Source organism: Amia ocellicauda, chromosome 8 (assembly GCF_036373705.1).
Source record: "Amia ocellicauda isolate fAmiCal2 chromosome 8, fAmiCal2.hap1, whole genome shotgun sequence".
Taxonomy (NCBI): domain Eukaryota; kingdom Metazoa; phylum Chordata; class Actinopteri; order Amiiformes; family Amiidae; genus Amia; species Amia ocellicauda.
The window spans coordinates 18,981,482-18,995,338 of record NC_089857.1 but is presented as its reverse complement, the minus strand read 5'-3'; the positions used below and the strand labels follow the sequence as shown (position 1 = coordinate 18,995,338).

The 13,857-nt window shown below is 40.5% G+C and overlaps 1 protein-coding gene across 15 annotated transcripts in view; it reads right to left on the bottom strand.

Annotated features, from left to right (window-relative positions):
- add1 (adducin 1 (alpha)) overlaps positions 1 to 13,857 on the bottom strand; it is a 36,052-nt gene that overhangs the window by 4,493 nt on the left and 17,702 nt on the right. For 4 of the 15 annotated variants that reach the window (XM_066710533.1, XM_066710539.1, XM_066710541.1 and 1 more), the window contains exons 6-16: positions 13,401 to 13,550; positions 12,985 to 13,125; positions 12,264 to 12,362; positions 11,979 to 12,146; positions 11,375 to 11,719; positions 7,354 to 7,449; positions 6,494 to 6,583; positions 4,475 to 4,561; positions 2,296 to 2,452; positions 1,307 to 1,570; positions 251 to 349 (exon numbers count right to left, since the gene is read on the bottom strand). In XM_066710533.1, coding sequence (XP_066566630.1) covers positions 251 to 349; positions 1,307 to 1,570; positions 2,296 to 2,452; positions 4,475 to 4,561; positions 6,494 to 6,583; positions 7,354 to 7,449; positions 11,375 to 11,719; positions 11,979 to 12,146; positions 12,264 to 12,362; positions 12,985 to 13,125; positions 13,401 to 13,550 — 1,696 coding nt within the window. The remainder of the gene's footprint in view (positions 1 to 250; positions 350 to 1,306; positions 1,571 to 2,295; positions 2,453 to 4,474; positions 4,562 to 6,493; positions 6,584 to 7,353; positions 7,450 to 11,374; positions 11,720 to 11,978; positions 12,147 to 12,263; positions 12,363 to 12,984; positions 13,126 to 13,400; positions 13,551 to 13,857) is intronic. The other 11 variants (XM_066710536.1, XM_066710547.1, XM_066710538.1 and 8 more) reach the window with 7 other exon arrangements.

Sequence of the window (13,857 nt, the reverse complement as noted above, 5' to 3'; positions counted from 1 at the left end):
TATACAGTATGCTACTACTGTGTACCTAAAGAAATTAGCTTATTGGTTAGATCTATAAAATGTATCCATTATAATATACATATACAAATTAAGGACACACCTCTTTACCTTTTATTGTATAAAAACAAAATTACCATCATTAGAACAAACTTCAAAAAACAGCATTCCTCTTAAAAATACTATTAGTTAAACCCCACAGTACATCTGAACAACCCATGCTTTCAGTGGGTTGCTCACAGTCAGGGCGTACCTTCTTCTGCTCTGATGGGGGTGCTCGGAGGGGTGCGAGTGGGGGTGCACACCGCAGGGCTCTGACCTTTCACCTCTTCTGCCTCCAGCTGCGACTGGTCTACAATACACAACCGACAAGCTCAATCACACGACCGAGGCATTTTCAAGCAAATGGGTCAAGTTTCTTCAAGGTGCACGGAAATGGTGCAGTGCTTCTTCATGATGGTCAGTCATGTTTACATCATTAAATAGATTTATAAATGAGAAACGGAAAATAGCTTAATGCAAAGCGTTCTGGTAGAAACACCGTGTAGACCTCAAACTGGAGCTGTGCACCACTTGTGTAATAACTCAGGGTTCCCACAATCCCTCAGGAATAATTTCAGGACTTTCTAGCATTTAGCTTTATCTAGCTTCTATCATAATTAAATGCTGCAGATTTGAATAAATAAGTTTAAAAAAATCCTTACTAATCATGTTAGTAGATGCATGATTAAATATTGCACACCTCAGACACTTAATATAGCCTGCTTGGTAATAGGTTTTCCTTTTTTGACACATTTATAATGTATACGTTTCCAGGACATGCGAAAACCCCAAACTCTCAAATCACACGCACACACTTCAGGGAGTTATAGAGACATAGAAAGGTTGATTAGAGGATTCAGATAGTGAATTAAGCTAAAATGCACATGCTACCACACCCTACACCCACCAACCACCAGAACTATTGTTTGACAGAATACGATTTTTAAAAACACACAAAAGACATTAGTACAGCTTCATAAGCCCATAAGACTATGATCTGCATTATTAGAAGGAAGAAGGGATTCCCGCCAACAGGATTTGTTATTTTTGTGTGGTCAACAAATACTCTACTGAGAAGACAAATCACCAAAGATTCCACAAATGGCATTAAAAATAAGTGATTCAATAAACTTGATCACCGAGAGGATGCCCAAGGGAAAAGTCAGCCATGTCAGCCAAGGAGGAATATTTTGTTTTTAGCAGACGGAGGGGGAAGGGGGTTTGACCCAGGGAAATCCCGAGTGTAGGACAGAGGGCTTTGCAGTACCTGAACCCTCATTCAAAAGGTCAGTGTTTGAGCTGAGCGCTCTGAGGACAGCGAAGTGAAATTCCCTGTGTGGCGATTCCGCAGAGTCCGATTCCTCTAGCTCGGCCATCTTGGCAGCCCCAGGGCGCTGCGGGGCCTCCAGCCCAGGATCCGGGCTCAGTTTTGTCTGGTCAAAGACGGGGAACTCAGACCCCACGGGGAGCCTTGAGGTGAGCGGCTCTTGAGGGCAAGTACCCGGTGTGAATTGGGCCTCTTCCCCCTGTACTGAATGCAATGCAACAGTTTCTATCCGTTCCCAGATGGGGGTGGCAGTTCAGCTGGTGCAAGTGCCTGCAATCCTGTAATTACTACTGGTGTTGGGCCAGTCATCCATCTCATACCTCTGCAGTGAGCGTAAGGTGCAACAGGAGCCTTCTATAAGCTTGTTACAATAAATCCACATGGACTTGTAGGTCAATGTTTGTTACAACATTTCCAGTTAAGGGAAGGTGCAGGTTTTTAAAGACATTTATGAAGGCTGATAGAACTGTTCTGTCTGACACCAAATGTTTTTCCTCTGAGTGAATGTTAGGCTAAATGTTTGTTGCACAGGCAAGGAAGAAATAAATGGCTACTGGTTCTAAAATTAAACTGATGTCCTCAATCCCTCATTTCCAGTTACATGTACTGGATAAGATGTTACGTTAAAGTATCATTAAAACATGGAATTAAATTAGGATGACTTTGGTGGATATTTATTGTTCAATACCTCTAACATTCTTGAATGAGTTTAGATCCCCCCCCCCCCCCCCCCCCCCAACTCGGGTTAAAGCCACCCAAATGAAAATGTACACCCATCCACTACTCTCAGGAACAAGTCATTCATTCAGAACAATAATAGCCAACGAATTATAACCTCCTTCCCTTGGTGCTCCTGTGGCCATGATGCAGTGAGGCTGGCAGGCCAGGGGGCCACCGAGGCCAGTGTGGGCTCTGCAGGGACGCCTTACCTTCAGGACCCTTCTGCTTGCGCTCCACCTCCTTGCGGTACTCCTCCAGCTCCTGGTCAGTGAACTTGTTGAAGGGGTTTGGTCCCGTGGTGCTCATGATCACCCGCGGCTGGTACTCCTTCTCAATGATGGCTTTGGAGGCCGTCACCAGCTCCCCCTGCAGCAAAAGAGCAGCACTGGTGAATAGAGGATTCTGCAACCCGCTCTCCTCTGAAACTTGATTGCATTTCCCTCGGTGTCTGTGGCTGAGAGGAACTTAGACTGGAGCTCCTTCCACTACACATGGCAGGAGGTCGGGAAATGTATATGAGGAGAAATGTCCCATGACTGCATGTGCCTACACATACACACCAAAGTGCAACTTCAAATGTTAGTAGATTAGTCCGTTACTGCTTTCACAGCATTTCATGGCATATTCTCATGAAGATTAACCCTTTAATATCCCCGAGACAATCATAGAAATACTTTGTTTGCAGATTAGTTTCCTAAATAATACATATTCCTTACAACTGAATAATGCATTGCCAACAGGAGTAAACTAAAATTACTAACTTTCTACATATTCACACAATCACAAAATCTATATTACCATTGAGCTGAACAGTCTTCAGTATCTACTCCTCCCTCTGAAAGGCTTAACATACAGCACCTCTACAGGCTATGAGGACTGCCAGCATTTAGACCACATCGATTTTAAATACCTTCATTAGTAAAAAAGGTAGTTTACGTGGTTATAAGCAGTTTCTAAAATACATGTTTATCGGACCGCAAATAATTGCTTTTCCAGATTTAAAAAAAATAAAAACATTCTTGGACAGAGAGGACTAGAATAATTGTATAGAAGCCACTATTACTAAAATCGGAATGAGTCAAGAAATTGATGCATCAGTTTCATGGTATTTTACATTTGACAAATTTAGTTTTTTCCTCCGAAGCCTGGTTTCATATTTTATCTGAACAGGACACGGATGCACTGCTTTCACAGGGTTTTAATGCCTCCCGCCCCATTTCATATGGTTTTACACTCATTAATAAAAATCAACCCTATATAAAAAGCTCAGTAGGCCTGCTTTAGTTTAATAGGGATGTGAAGGAATAGCAGTAGGAATAGAAGATGTAAAAAAGTAGGTTACCAGTTGTGATTGGATTCTATTAGCTTTGATGGTGTTGCAGGAAAACTAAAATTAGTGGCTACCAACATGAAATACATCTGCATGAACGCCTGTCCAAAATCTCAGATGCCAATTGCCTCGCTCACACAAGAGCACACAGGAGGTCTCTACAGTGAGTCCACAAGGAGTTGGTAAAGTTAAAACATTGCCTTTTATACAGATATATAAAAAAAAAAAAAAAAAAAAAAAATTCAACTAAGGGGGAGGCACCGAGCAGTCCGAAGGGGAAGCTCATCACAAAGCACAGTGTCTGCATGCACTGGAGAAAGCCAAGAGGGACTTCACACAAAACAGGCTTAGAGCAGATTAACACTTCCACAGACTTACTAGAGAATCATGCAGCAGTCTAAAATTAAGCGGTTAGTAATGCCATCTCATGTATAAAAACAAACATAACATGGTCTGCCCTTATTTGATGGATCTGGAGATGCATCTTGACACTTGCCGAACATTTAGAGTTTTTACAAATGAAGAACCAATGCCCACAATCCGGCATCTATGTATAGTACTGAGGGGAGGGGAGGAGAGCTTCGTGAAGTAAACGCATGAAACTGGTAACAGAAGTCTGACAGGGAATATTAAATGGGGTTGATCCAATGGATGGTTTTCTATATGCATCTGAGAGGAAAATAAGACTAGCATTCCAGTTAAAATTAGAGTGACCAGTGAACAGTGTTAATGCTACCATTCACATTGACAATGTGGATCAGATTAAAGCATCGTAAACATGTACTGTTTTAGAGCAGTGGTTCTCAATCCTGGTCCTGGAGTTCCACCTACCCTGTTGGTTTTTGTTTCTACAGAATTCAATTAATTGAACCTTTAATTACCAGGACCAAGACTGAGAACCACTGCACTAGAGACTGATTGGCCTTCACTATTCTCACAGTCCTGTCAAGGTTATGCTGTAGCTCAGACTGTGACTAACTGAGGGGAAGCACTAACACAGAGGCATGGGTCAGAAAGAGGAAAACAGTGCAGAGTTAAAGCGACAGGGCAGTAAGTACCTTTCTAATAGACTTAGCAGGACTATTGGCCTGCTCTGTGAGATCGAGCCCATCAATAGTTTCCGTACAGTCGGAGAGGGGCGCATCCTGCAACAGTAAATCGAGTGAAAAGTGCACAACCAAGCGCGGACTTTGACACCCATCCACCCAAAAATGGGACACCCCCACCCACAACATGCAGAGAGCATTCCCAATGGAGCAATGCACAGGACAATAAGGGTGGGAGGATGTTCTGGAGTCATGCACTAGACAACATACACGCTGACAAAGCGCTACTAGTCAAACTTTAGAGGGCACCACAACAACTCCGCTTGAGATGCTTTTTCACAATTCAGATATAGACGTGGTTCAACATTCACTGTTGATTTCTGGAGGTTAACTTTTGATCTATACACCATCCATGATGTATAAAGCTGGTTTGTTTTGTGACAGACCACCTCAACCTGATATTTCGGGGCTTTGAGTGCAATTTGAAGTTGTACAGTACTGGATGTGGTCCTGGATTTAAGTGCCTAGCACCGTACCAAATACAATAAATAGTGCCTTCCTATGCTTTCCTCAGTGACTGTGCAGAGATGTAACCAGCCAACAATAGTGGTGCTTCATAAAAACTGAGGGCCAACCAACTCGTAAGACCCGAGACCCGCATGCTTAGTCAATCTAGCAGTGAATGCAGGAATTACATTAACTCATGGGGCTACTGAACCCAGTATTAATTGGGCCAGATTAAATTTGCACACACTATGAACCTAAAGCAGCTTTAGTTTAGTGCACAAATGCAATAAAAAGTAAATGTTACAAACATGCAGTGTGTAAACTGGTGGAAAACACTGGTGTCCCTGGAGGGAACAGGTTTGGTATGAAACAAAATCCTTAATAGCTAAAAACCTTTTCATTTTCAATTACAAATCCTGTGCGGCTATGGAAAGGTGGGCACTCCTTCGATGCCGAACACTGTCAAACAGTTAACAAACACTTTGATTAAGTCTAAAAAACAGGGAATTGTCTTTCAGTAGGGCAATCTTATTCACCACACAGCAGCACATGCCCTCGATAAAGCTAAAGAGGCCAGTTCACAAATACAGCTTAAATAATCTTTGCCAGTATTGGGGAGTACTTTAGAAATTCCTTTTTCAGTTGGATAACAAATTACACGAGTTAAGAAATCACATCTGGTATTAAAACAATTGATAGAAATTATAGATATAATCCACCCCTTGGCCAATTTTCTGTGAATTTAGGAAGTAATTAATGGATATCCTATGTAGCAGCAGTGTTTCAAATACTTTGTGTTTTTAGCACCGGAAGAATTGAAACTAAGGCTGAACAAATCCTCCTCCCTGCTCTCTGAGAGTAAAACAAAATATGTACTGTGGCATGGGCTTTTTACTGCTGCAGCCCTCAACTGTTACCTCTTCAGTGAATCTAGTAAGAATCTAATGTTTTGTTAGTGTGACCAAGCCTTGAAAGTATACTGGGCATATGGAAACCAATCACCCTAGAAAAGTAACTAATTCTGCTTAAGAGTGCTTGATAAAATGGTTTAAAAACAGTCTAAAACATTTGTTCAAGTTCCAATGATTTACTCATTCTAAAAATAATTGACAATTGCTGGCAATGCACCAAATCGCTTGAAGACAGAAGATGGAATATTTAAGTCTGACTAGTAATCCATGAAATTGAACGAAAGAAAACTAAGGGGTACAAATATCATGCATGCAGTTTCCAAGCTTGAACTGAACAAGAGCAATGTGTTCTGTAGACATGCTGAAGCGGCGAAGTTGCAGCTCAGTTTCTTTTATGGAAAAAAAGCTGATTAAACCAACCAAAAAAATAATCTGCCTCTTGTTGCCGAGGTAGTGACACAGCATGTGGTTACCTCGAACACTTACCTGCCAGACTGTAACTCTCTGCAGTCAAAGAATAATTGTACAATTACTAGTCTGCTGTGTTTAAGGAAGATCAAATGTTAACAAGTGTGGCACAAATGTGCATATTTAGGCTTTAACTAGGGCTCACCTGCACAAAACTGCGATCCAACACAGATCCAGTCAGAACCTGTGACTGAGGCCCTGCGGTCTTGATGTCTTGTAGGTTCTGTTCACGGATCTTGAAAAAAGACAAATACAAAAAACTCAAAACAGACTTCTGACCGTTGACAAACCAGCCCTGTTGCATAGTGTTGTAGATTGACTTTCTATATTCACATGATTTCACCTGAAAAAATGAAATCTACTTAAAAGGGCTTAAAAAAAAAAAAAAAAAAAAAAACTGCACACTTTAATACTATTACAGCCTTGACCAATAATTAAAAATTGCAGTCTTTGCACACTGATGTAACTATGGTAATCGTGACTGAAGATTCAATAGTCAGTCGTGTTATTCAGGGCTTGTGATCAAACTAAGTCAGATCACAAGCATCATATGGTCTATTTGTATTCCATTTTTTTTCTTCTTTTTTTTTTAATATATAGTTATTCACTGCATGTAGGACGTGCAGTGTTTATAATACCATTTGCTATGTAAACCATTTTAGCTAAAACGGCTGAACAGCATGATAACTTAAGATATAGGCCTTACACAAAGATTAAATACTCCATTGAAGGGAATAAAGATTACTATCAATATGCAGCTTCCCATAAGTATATCCACTGATCTATCAGCCTTCAGACGTTTAGACTGCACAACAAGGTTACTTTCATTAGCCACTGCTACCATTTTCCTCCGGAATGTATTCTAGTGCCCTCAGCAATCTGCTCTGCCACACCCTGCGATACGCATGACTAAGTGCTTCAAAAGTATCACCAGTAGAAGCACCCGATTTCCCAGGTTTCCGAAAGAAAGAGAGAGTGCAGCTATTCTTGGCGACGATACCAGACCTTGTTCCTCATCTCCTGGACCTCCTTGGGGTTAGTGTTCAGTGGGACAAACTGATTGGCAGCGGCCATCTGTCTGAGTCCTTCTTCTTTAGTCCACTGTAATATCATGGCACAGATTAAAATGCATTGCAAATCACATACAGAAAGAGGGGAAAATAAAAAAAGGGGGTACACAAGCAATACACCACAATAAAACCATGCATCTTGAAAAGAAAATAGTGAACAAGGAGAGCAGTGAACCAATGATGTAAGTTCAAATTGTAGATCCTTGAATGTTTCCCCCCCACATGTTCATGGTTGCTTTGTTTTGCTGTATTTATAATAATTTCTAAAACAAAATCCTAACAGTAAATTCTAAATGTTTAGAAATTCTAAATATGCTCAATATGCATTTGAAGAAAGTGAATTTCTAAAAATCAACTGTCATTGAATACAATTGCACCTAGAACACCCATCCATTCACTCATTTAACTTGAAGGTGGATGTAGCAAATATCCATTAGATAGAATTTGCAAGTAGAATTGTTCACATTCAACATTTTCCAGCAGATTTTTTTTTTTTTTTTTTTTAAATGTACATTATGGAATCATAAATATAACAAAAAGGACAAGGTTAGTGGGTATTAACATTTAGGCCATTATCTCTATTGGATAAGCCACAATTCCCAATCTGCAAGTCACTAGGAAATACTTACCAGCACAAAAAGCTTACTTTATTGAAATCTGATGCTCCGAGACTTTTTAAAGCAGGACTCGCATCACTAATGACGCACTTGTATGACTGGGCTATTTACTAGACATGTCAAAATATACACATACACATTTAAACACTACATTTTATACGTAAGCATCTGATCAAATCTGGCAATTGCTCACCATATCCAAACATTTAATGCCTGGAAAAAACTTTACTAACTGATCACAACCCTGTTGTACTACTAGGGTCAGTATCATATCTTTTAAGATTTTTAAAATATTGCAGTGTATTTGGCATTTTCAGATCAGACAAATCCATTTAATACAAAAATTAAAAGACCAATTGCCTAAATTCTCTGCAGAAATGTGATTATGAACTATAATACTGCATACTGCATCTAAGGGCTAACATGTAAAGATCAGTTGACACTACTGCATAAAACACAATAGCTACCCCTAGGTGTTGAAGTTGAGTGGAAAATAGACCCTGACCCTATACCAAAATGTAACCAATTTCACCATATAAATGTAATTGCAGCACAACTAACTCAAGAGTCAGCCACCTGTTCTGAAGCAGGTTGAAGGTTAAGGATGTGTTGCTGTGATAACTGCCTCAGGTGGACTTTAAGCTTGCTTCGAGGAACGGAAAAAGCCAGACTTCTGTCAAGTTATCCTCAAAGTTATCTGGCTAACTGTTAGCCAGCTACGAGGAACGGGGCCCTGGAGTTGTAAAGACATCCCTAACTTGACATATCCCTTACGAAAATAAACCCTGAACTCCATGCCTTCACTACACACAGACTATTACCCATATGCTTGACAAAAGACCATACATGTGTAGGATTAGTTAGTTTCATGAGGTACGAATAAGGATGATTGCAGAAAACTATGCTTTGAGGAAAGACTTCATTTGTTACCCTTGACTACAGTCTTATCATCATTGATAGCCACTCTGGAAAACAAACACAAAAGCCAACTGAAAGCATAAGATGTGTCCATGGGAGGTGAGGTGATGTCACTGGCTTTGAAGCTACGTGAGCAGATATATAAGCAAGGCATGAGTGGGCATCACCAAAGTTGTATCTTAAGACTGCTTATAGTAAAAGGGAAGGATACCAAAACCTTACTTAAATCTAAAAATAACCTTCATAGAGACACTGCTTGGTTTTGTTTTTACACGCAAAATGGACAATCACTAAACTCAATACACTTAAGACAAGACTTTGTGGTACTATTAGACAGCATACGTTAAACTATCAATACAAAACACTTATGTAAATGTTACGTTACAAAACAGACACCAAGGAAAAAACACCATAAAGTAACGCTTAAAAACCTCAGGGTATATTCAAATGACCTATGGCAAAACTAATGCATTTCAATTAACACTGGTAATGCTCAGCTCAGGAAAACAAACTTCTTAAAAACGTGAAATGTCTTACGAAGGTATGTCTATAACAGTACGCGTGTAGTTTTACATTTGCCATTTTTTCCTCATGCAATTCTGATTTTCTTCCTTCTCAAATGTAAAACCTTAAATTTTCAAAGCCGCAAATACTGTTAAAACAAGACCTCAAAAAAAAAAATTGCGTATTGCTTTGAGCTCATTCTTCTCTTTGAATGCTGGAACATCAATTAATTGCAAAATCAAAACTGAATGAAAAGTTTAAAAATGTGGCAATAAAGAGAACATGAAATGAACATGGAGACATGAAATACTCACTGATTACCTCTTCTCTGAACACATAACACTCCCACTTTTCCACTAGAGAATTTTTGAAAAGTCAGAAAATGTAAGTTTTTGTTTTTAAAGACTTGCTCATGCCTGGGTACAGTTTCAAGGGATTTTTAGGTTTTAAAAAGGAAACTTAAGCAACTGGGGCCAAAACAAAATAAAAAGGAAGGGGTAGGCATCATAAAAAAGCAGGCCAAGATTCTGGGAATTAATCAAACACTGCAAAGGGCTCAATTTTGATTATTCCGTCATCAAAATTCACGCTTGCGGACCATAAAAGGTGCTGGTCAAAAAGGCAAAGTGAATGAGTGAAAGAAAGGCTTCAAGATAAGGAACAGACATCCTGGGGCCAAACACCTGAAAAACTATAGGAGGTCTAAGAGACTACTACATAGCAGAAAACTGATCCATTTGCAATCCTGATCAGGCAGTTCAGAAATGACCCACCCAGTGAAAATAACTGGGATTCTATTAGTCTTGCAGATTAATATTTAACTATTTAAGTGCACAGTGCAACATTCAGCACAAAAACCAGCTACAGCCACTTCTAAAGTTGCACTATTAAGATTGGTTTGGTTTTAAGGAAGGTAATACTTTCTACAAGCAAAAAGCTCAACCTTTTAATTGTAAGAGGCTCATTCAATTCCAGGTTGAAAAAAAAAAAAAAACCTGGGGATAGTTTTTGGTGTGAATTGAAAGGTTATACTTATTCTATACTATTGATTGATCATGCATTGTAGAGGCAGGTCTAACTGGGTTTTCACGCTGAAGGTCACAAACCTCTCAACGAGCCCCATTCTAACAGCAGAATGCCAAATGCTTGGTTGTTTAGAATGACTATTGAACTGCTTTCAGTTTTGGTCATTCTGTATAATCACTATTCATGGACAAACTCCTCAAGGTCCCTTGGTACTATAATCAAGAACAGCAGATATAGAAGTTAATGACTAATAGGAAATAATGCAATAGTGTTTTGCAGTATTGATCACTTAGTGCCTGATACAGGCTCAGGGTATACTTCAGTCATGCCACACCCTGCGGATTCTCCAGAAAAGCTTCCACAATGGCCATCTGCACACATGCAACAGTTCATGCATAGGACAGTTGGGGGTGGCACTTAAAGGCTTCGGGGATCTGAAGAGAAGATTTCGCATTGAAAAGGGAAAACAATAAAACTGCTTAAGAAATAGGTTAGTAAACAGATGAACGGCATTGAGAATTTTCAAACTCTACTGAAAACAAACTGGTAGCAAGATATTGCAAGATTAAAGTCACCAAAATGAAGATGGAGTCAGGAAAATGTTAGAATTGAGTTTTACAGGTTGATGTAGCAAGCAGAGCTTTCTTAAGCAGTTTGAAGTGCTTTTTTTTTTTTTTTTTTAAATAAGCAGGTTTGACAAAGGTCCAGCTAAAGATATGGAAAAGTAGAAAGTGGGAGAGGGAAACGGGGCGAAGAGGTTTCTATTCGAATGCTTGAAAAGGATTAGTTTTTCAGGAGCTTGCCGATTAACTTCCCCAGAGCCTCCAGGTGCCAGCCAGCTGCCCGACAGTAGCTGTACGTCTAACTATGAACAATAAGGTAGGCACAGACCAAGCAGTTGGTAATACAGCTTGGCACGCAGACACCGGACGAGAGAGACTGCAGCAAGGGTTTCACGTGATCGTGTGTAATGTTCGTCCACACCTTAGTCTTCGACTTGGGGCTGCCGTCATTGGGGCCTTCTTCAGAGGCATCGTCCGCCCGGCCCGAGTTCAGCCACCGTGTCTTCTCTCGCTGCTGCCTCTGAAAGCTGTGCTTGAGAGGGGAGCGAGCGCCCGAGTCACTGTCCTCTGCATAGGAGTAACCCGTGGCAGAGGGAGGGATCTCTACGTCACTGTATTTCTTAGCTTTGTCGCGCAGTGCAGGGCAGCGGTAAGGGTAACCAGTTCTGTAGCCCTGCAGGGGCGAGAGGGAGCAGAGAATCAATACAGAGTTGTACATAAAGAAAATAATTTTAAGGATGTAAAACATCTGTTCCATCTGCTCAAATACTTAATTGGATGACTGTCATTGACATACACTTGTCCTTTACCTTTTACACATTGCGTTAGAAAAATAAGTGACCACTCAAGACTCTACAGATTTTAGTTTCTTCCGCTCGTCGGTTGTACATTAATATAAGCTGCTCCAAACAAGCAAAAACAGAAAGTCTTACCAGGTTATCCAGCATTCTCATGAGAGCCTCAAACTCTTGCTCTCCAATCTGCCACTTGGGATGAGAGGCGTCAGTGCTGGGCTCAGGTGTGTGGTTCCTGGCTTTGTATTTCAGAGGATCAAGCATTACCAGGTTTTCTGGCCCTCCTGCGCTGGACAGAGTGCGCACCTGACAACACACAAACCAACATTTCAACAACACCAGCCTCAGTGGTTTAAACGTCAAACTCAATATTAGGACAGTGTTCCTAACATTGTATACACAGTGGATCAGTGTTTTTCCTACCTGAATCTCACATGCTCGGACAAGGTTGTGAATGTAGTAAAAAGCTTCTTCTACCGTCTCACCAATAGCCACAAGGCCGTGATTTCTCAGGATAAGAACCTGAAAGGAACACGGGAAGAAAAATGGACAGATGCCTTTATGAGTTTCCAGTACATAAGTACAAAAATAAGGCTAATTAATTCGGAATACCAGAAGACTAAAAATAAATGACGAGGTAGAAAGAAGTCTTTAAAATATTGATGACATGGAATAGCTTTTTAGGGGGAGGATGTTGTGTAACATGCAGTCTTTTGTGGACAGATTTTAAGTAAATTATGGTCTATGTAGTCTAAATTTACCACTGGTGGTTGGGGTTTACTTGGTGAATGTTTCTTCACTATAAATTAATTCAGGTTTGTATCAGATTTGAGTGAGTACTGGAACCAGTGTATTAGAGGATGACTAGGAAAAAAAGTATTCCCTCCAATAAAAGCACACTAGGTGCTGCACTGGGGGGGGGGGGGAAATCAGATATTTCATAAACCAAGGTGGATGTAGAATAGAATGAGAACTTAGCTCAATTTCGAATTGTATTGCAATTTCTGTAGGTAAGTGTTTATGACTGCCATCAGAGTGATTTAATGATGCAGGTGGACAGATACAGTGGCAAGAGAGCGCCTTTTTGGAATGAGTGTCAGGATGTCTGCGGCAGCACCCTGCATTATCCTCTCGCCTGACATACCTTACTTGTAGGCCCCAGATCTTTCTGAACCCACACCTTCTCTTCATCAACAAGGATGCCATGGTAGTCATGGTACGTCACCTCCCCCAGGGACAGGGCCTCCGGAGAGATGGGCAACAGGCCGCACTTCATGGCCGACACCTGAATAAGACACGGGGATGTGAAGAGCTGCAAGACTTGATGGCTCAAGTTAATTAAATAGTCCTCTTGTTAAAGGAATATCCATAGGTTAATCTCCATTACGTCATACACAAATAAAAACCGTTATTATTCTGACAATACATGTGGGATTTCACGCCTCTAGTTCCACAGATAATTCAAACAGGGAGAAAGATGGCAGCAAGAGAGCACAGCCACTGCATTGGGACACAAAACCGGCATCATTGTGGCGCTGAAACAGGATGTCACAAACGTACCGCGGCCCCGGCAGCAGTGTGGATGTGGACAATACACTTGATGTCAGGGCGCGCGGCGTAGATGGCGGAGTGCAGGGTGAATCCGGCTTGATTCACACCCAGATTGGTGCTCCCTCGGTCAACAATCTCTCCTTGAAGGTTGATCTTAATCTAGGATTAAATAAACATTAAAAACAAAGCGCATTGTTATTATGCTTTTAAAAGCACTAATGTAAATCTTAAATGCAACATAAGGTATACAGCTTTTGAGATGTATATAGCACAGCCCTTCGCAATACATGGATCAAGCCTGCTGCCTTATGCATATAAATCATAATTTATACACATGCAAACAAATTGATTATGTAGATTATAGACCAGGTGAAATATGCAGTAGATTTGCATTTGGGCCATAATAGGTTTAAAATGTGTGCCTAAGAACTTAAATAGTAAAGCTTTCATATTCAGAGAAATGTCC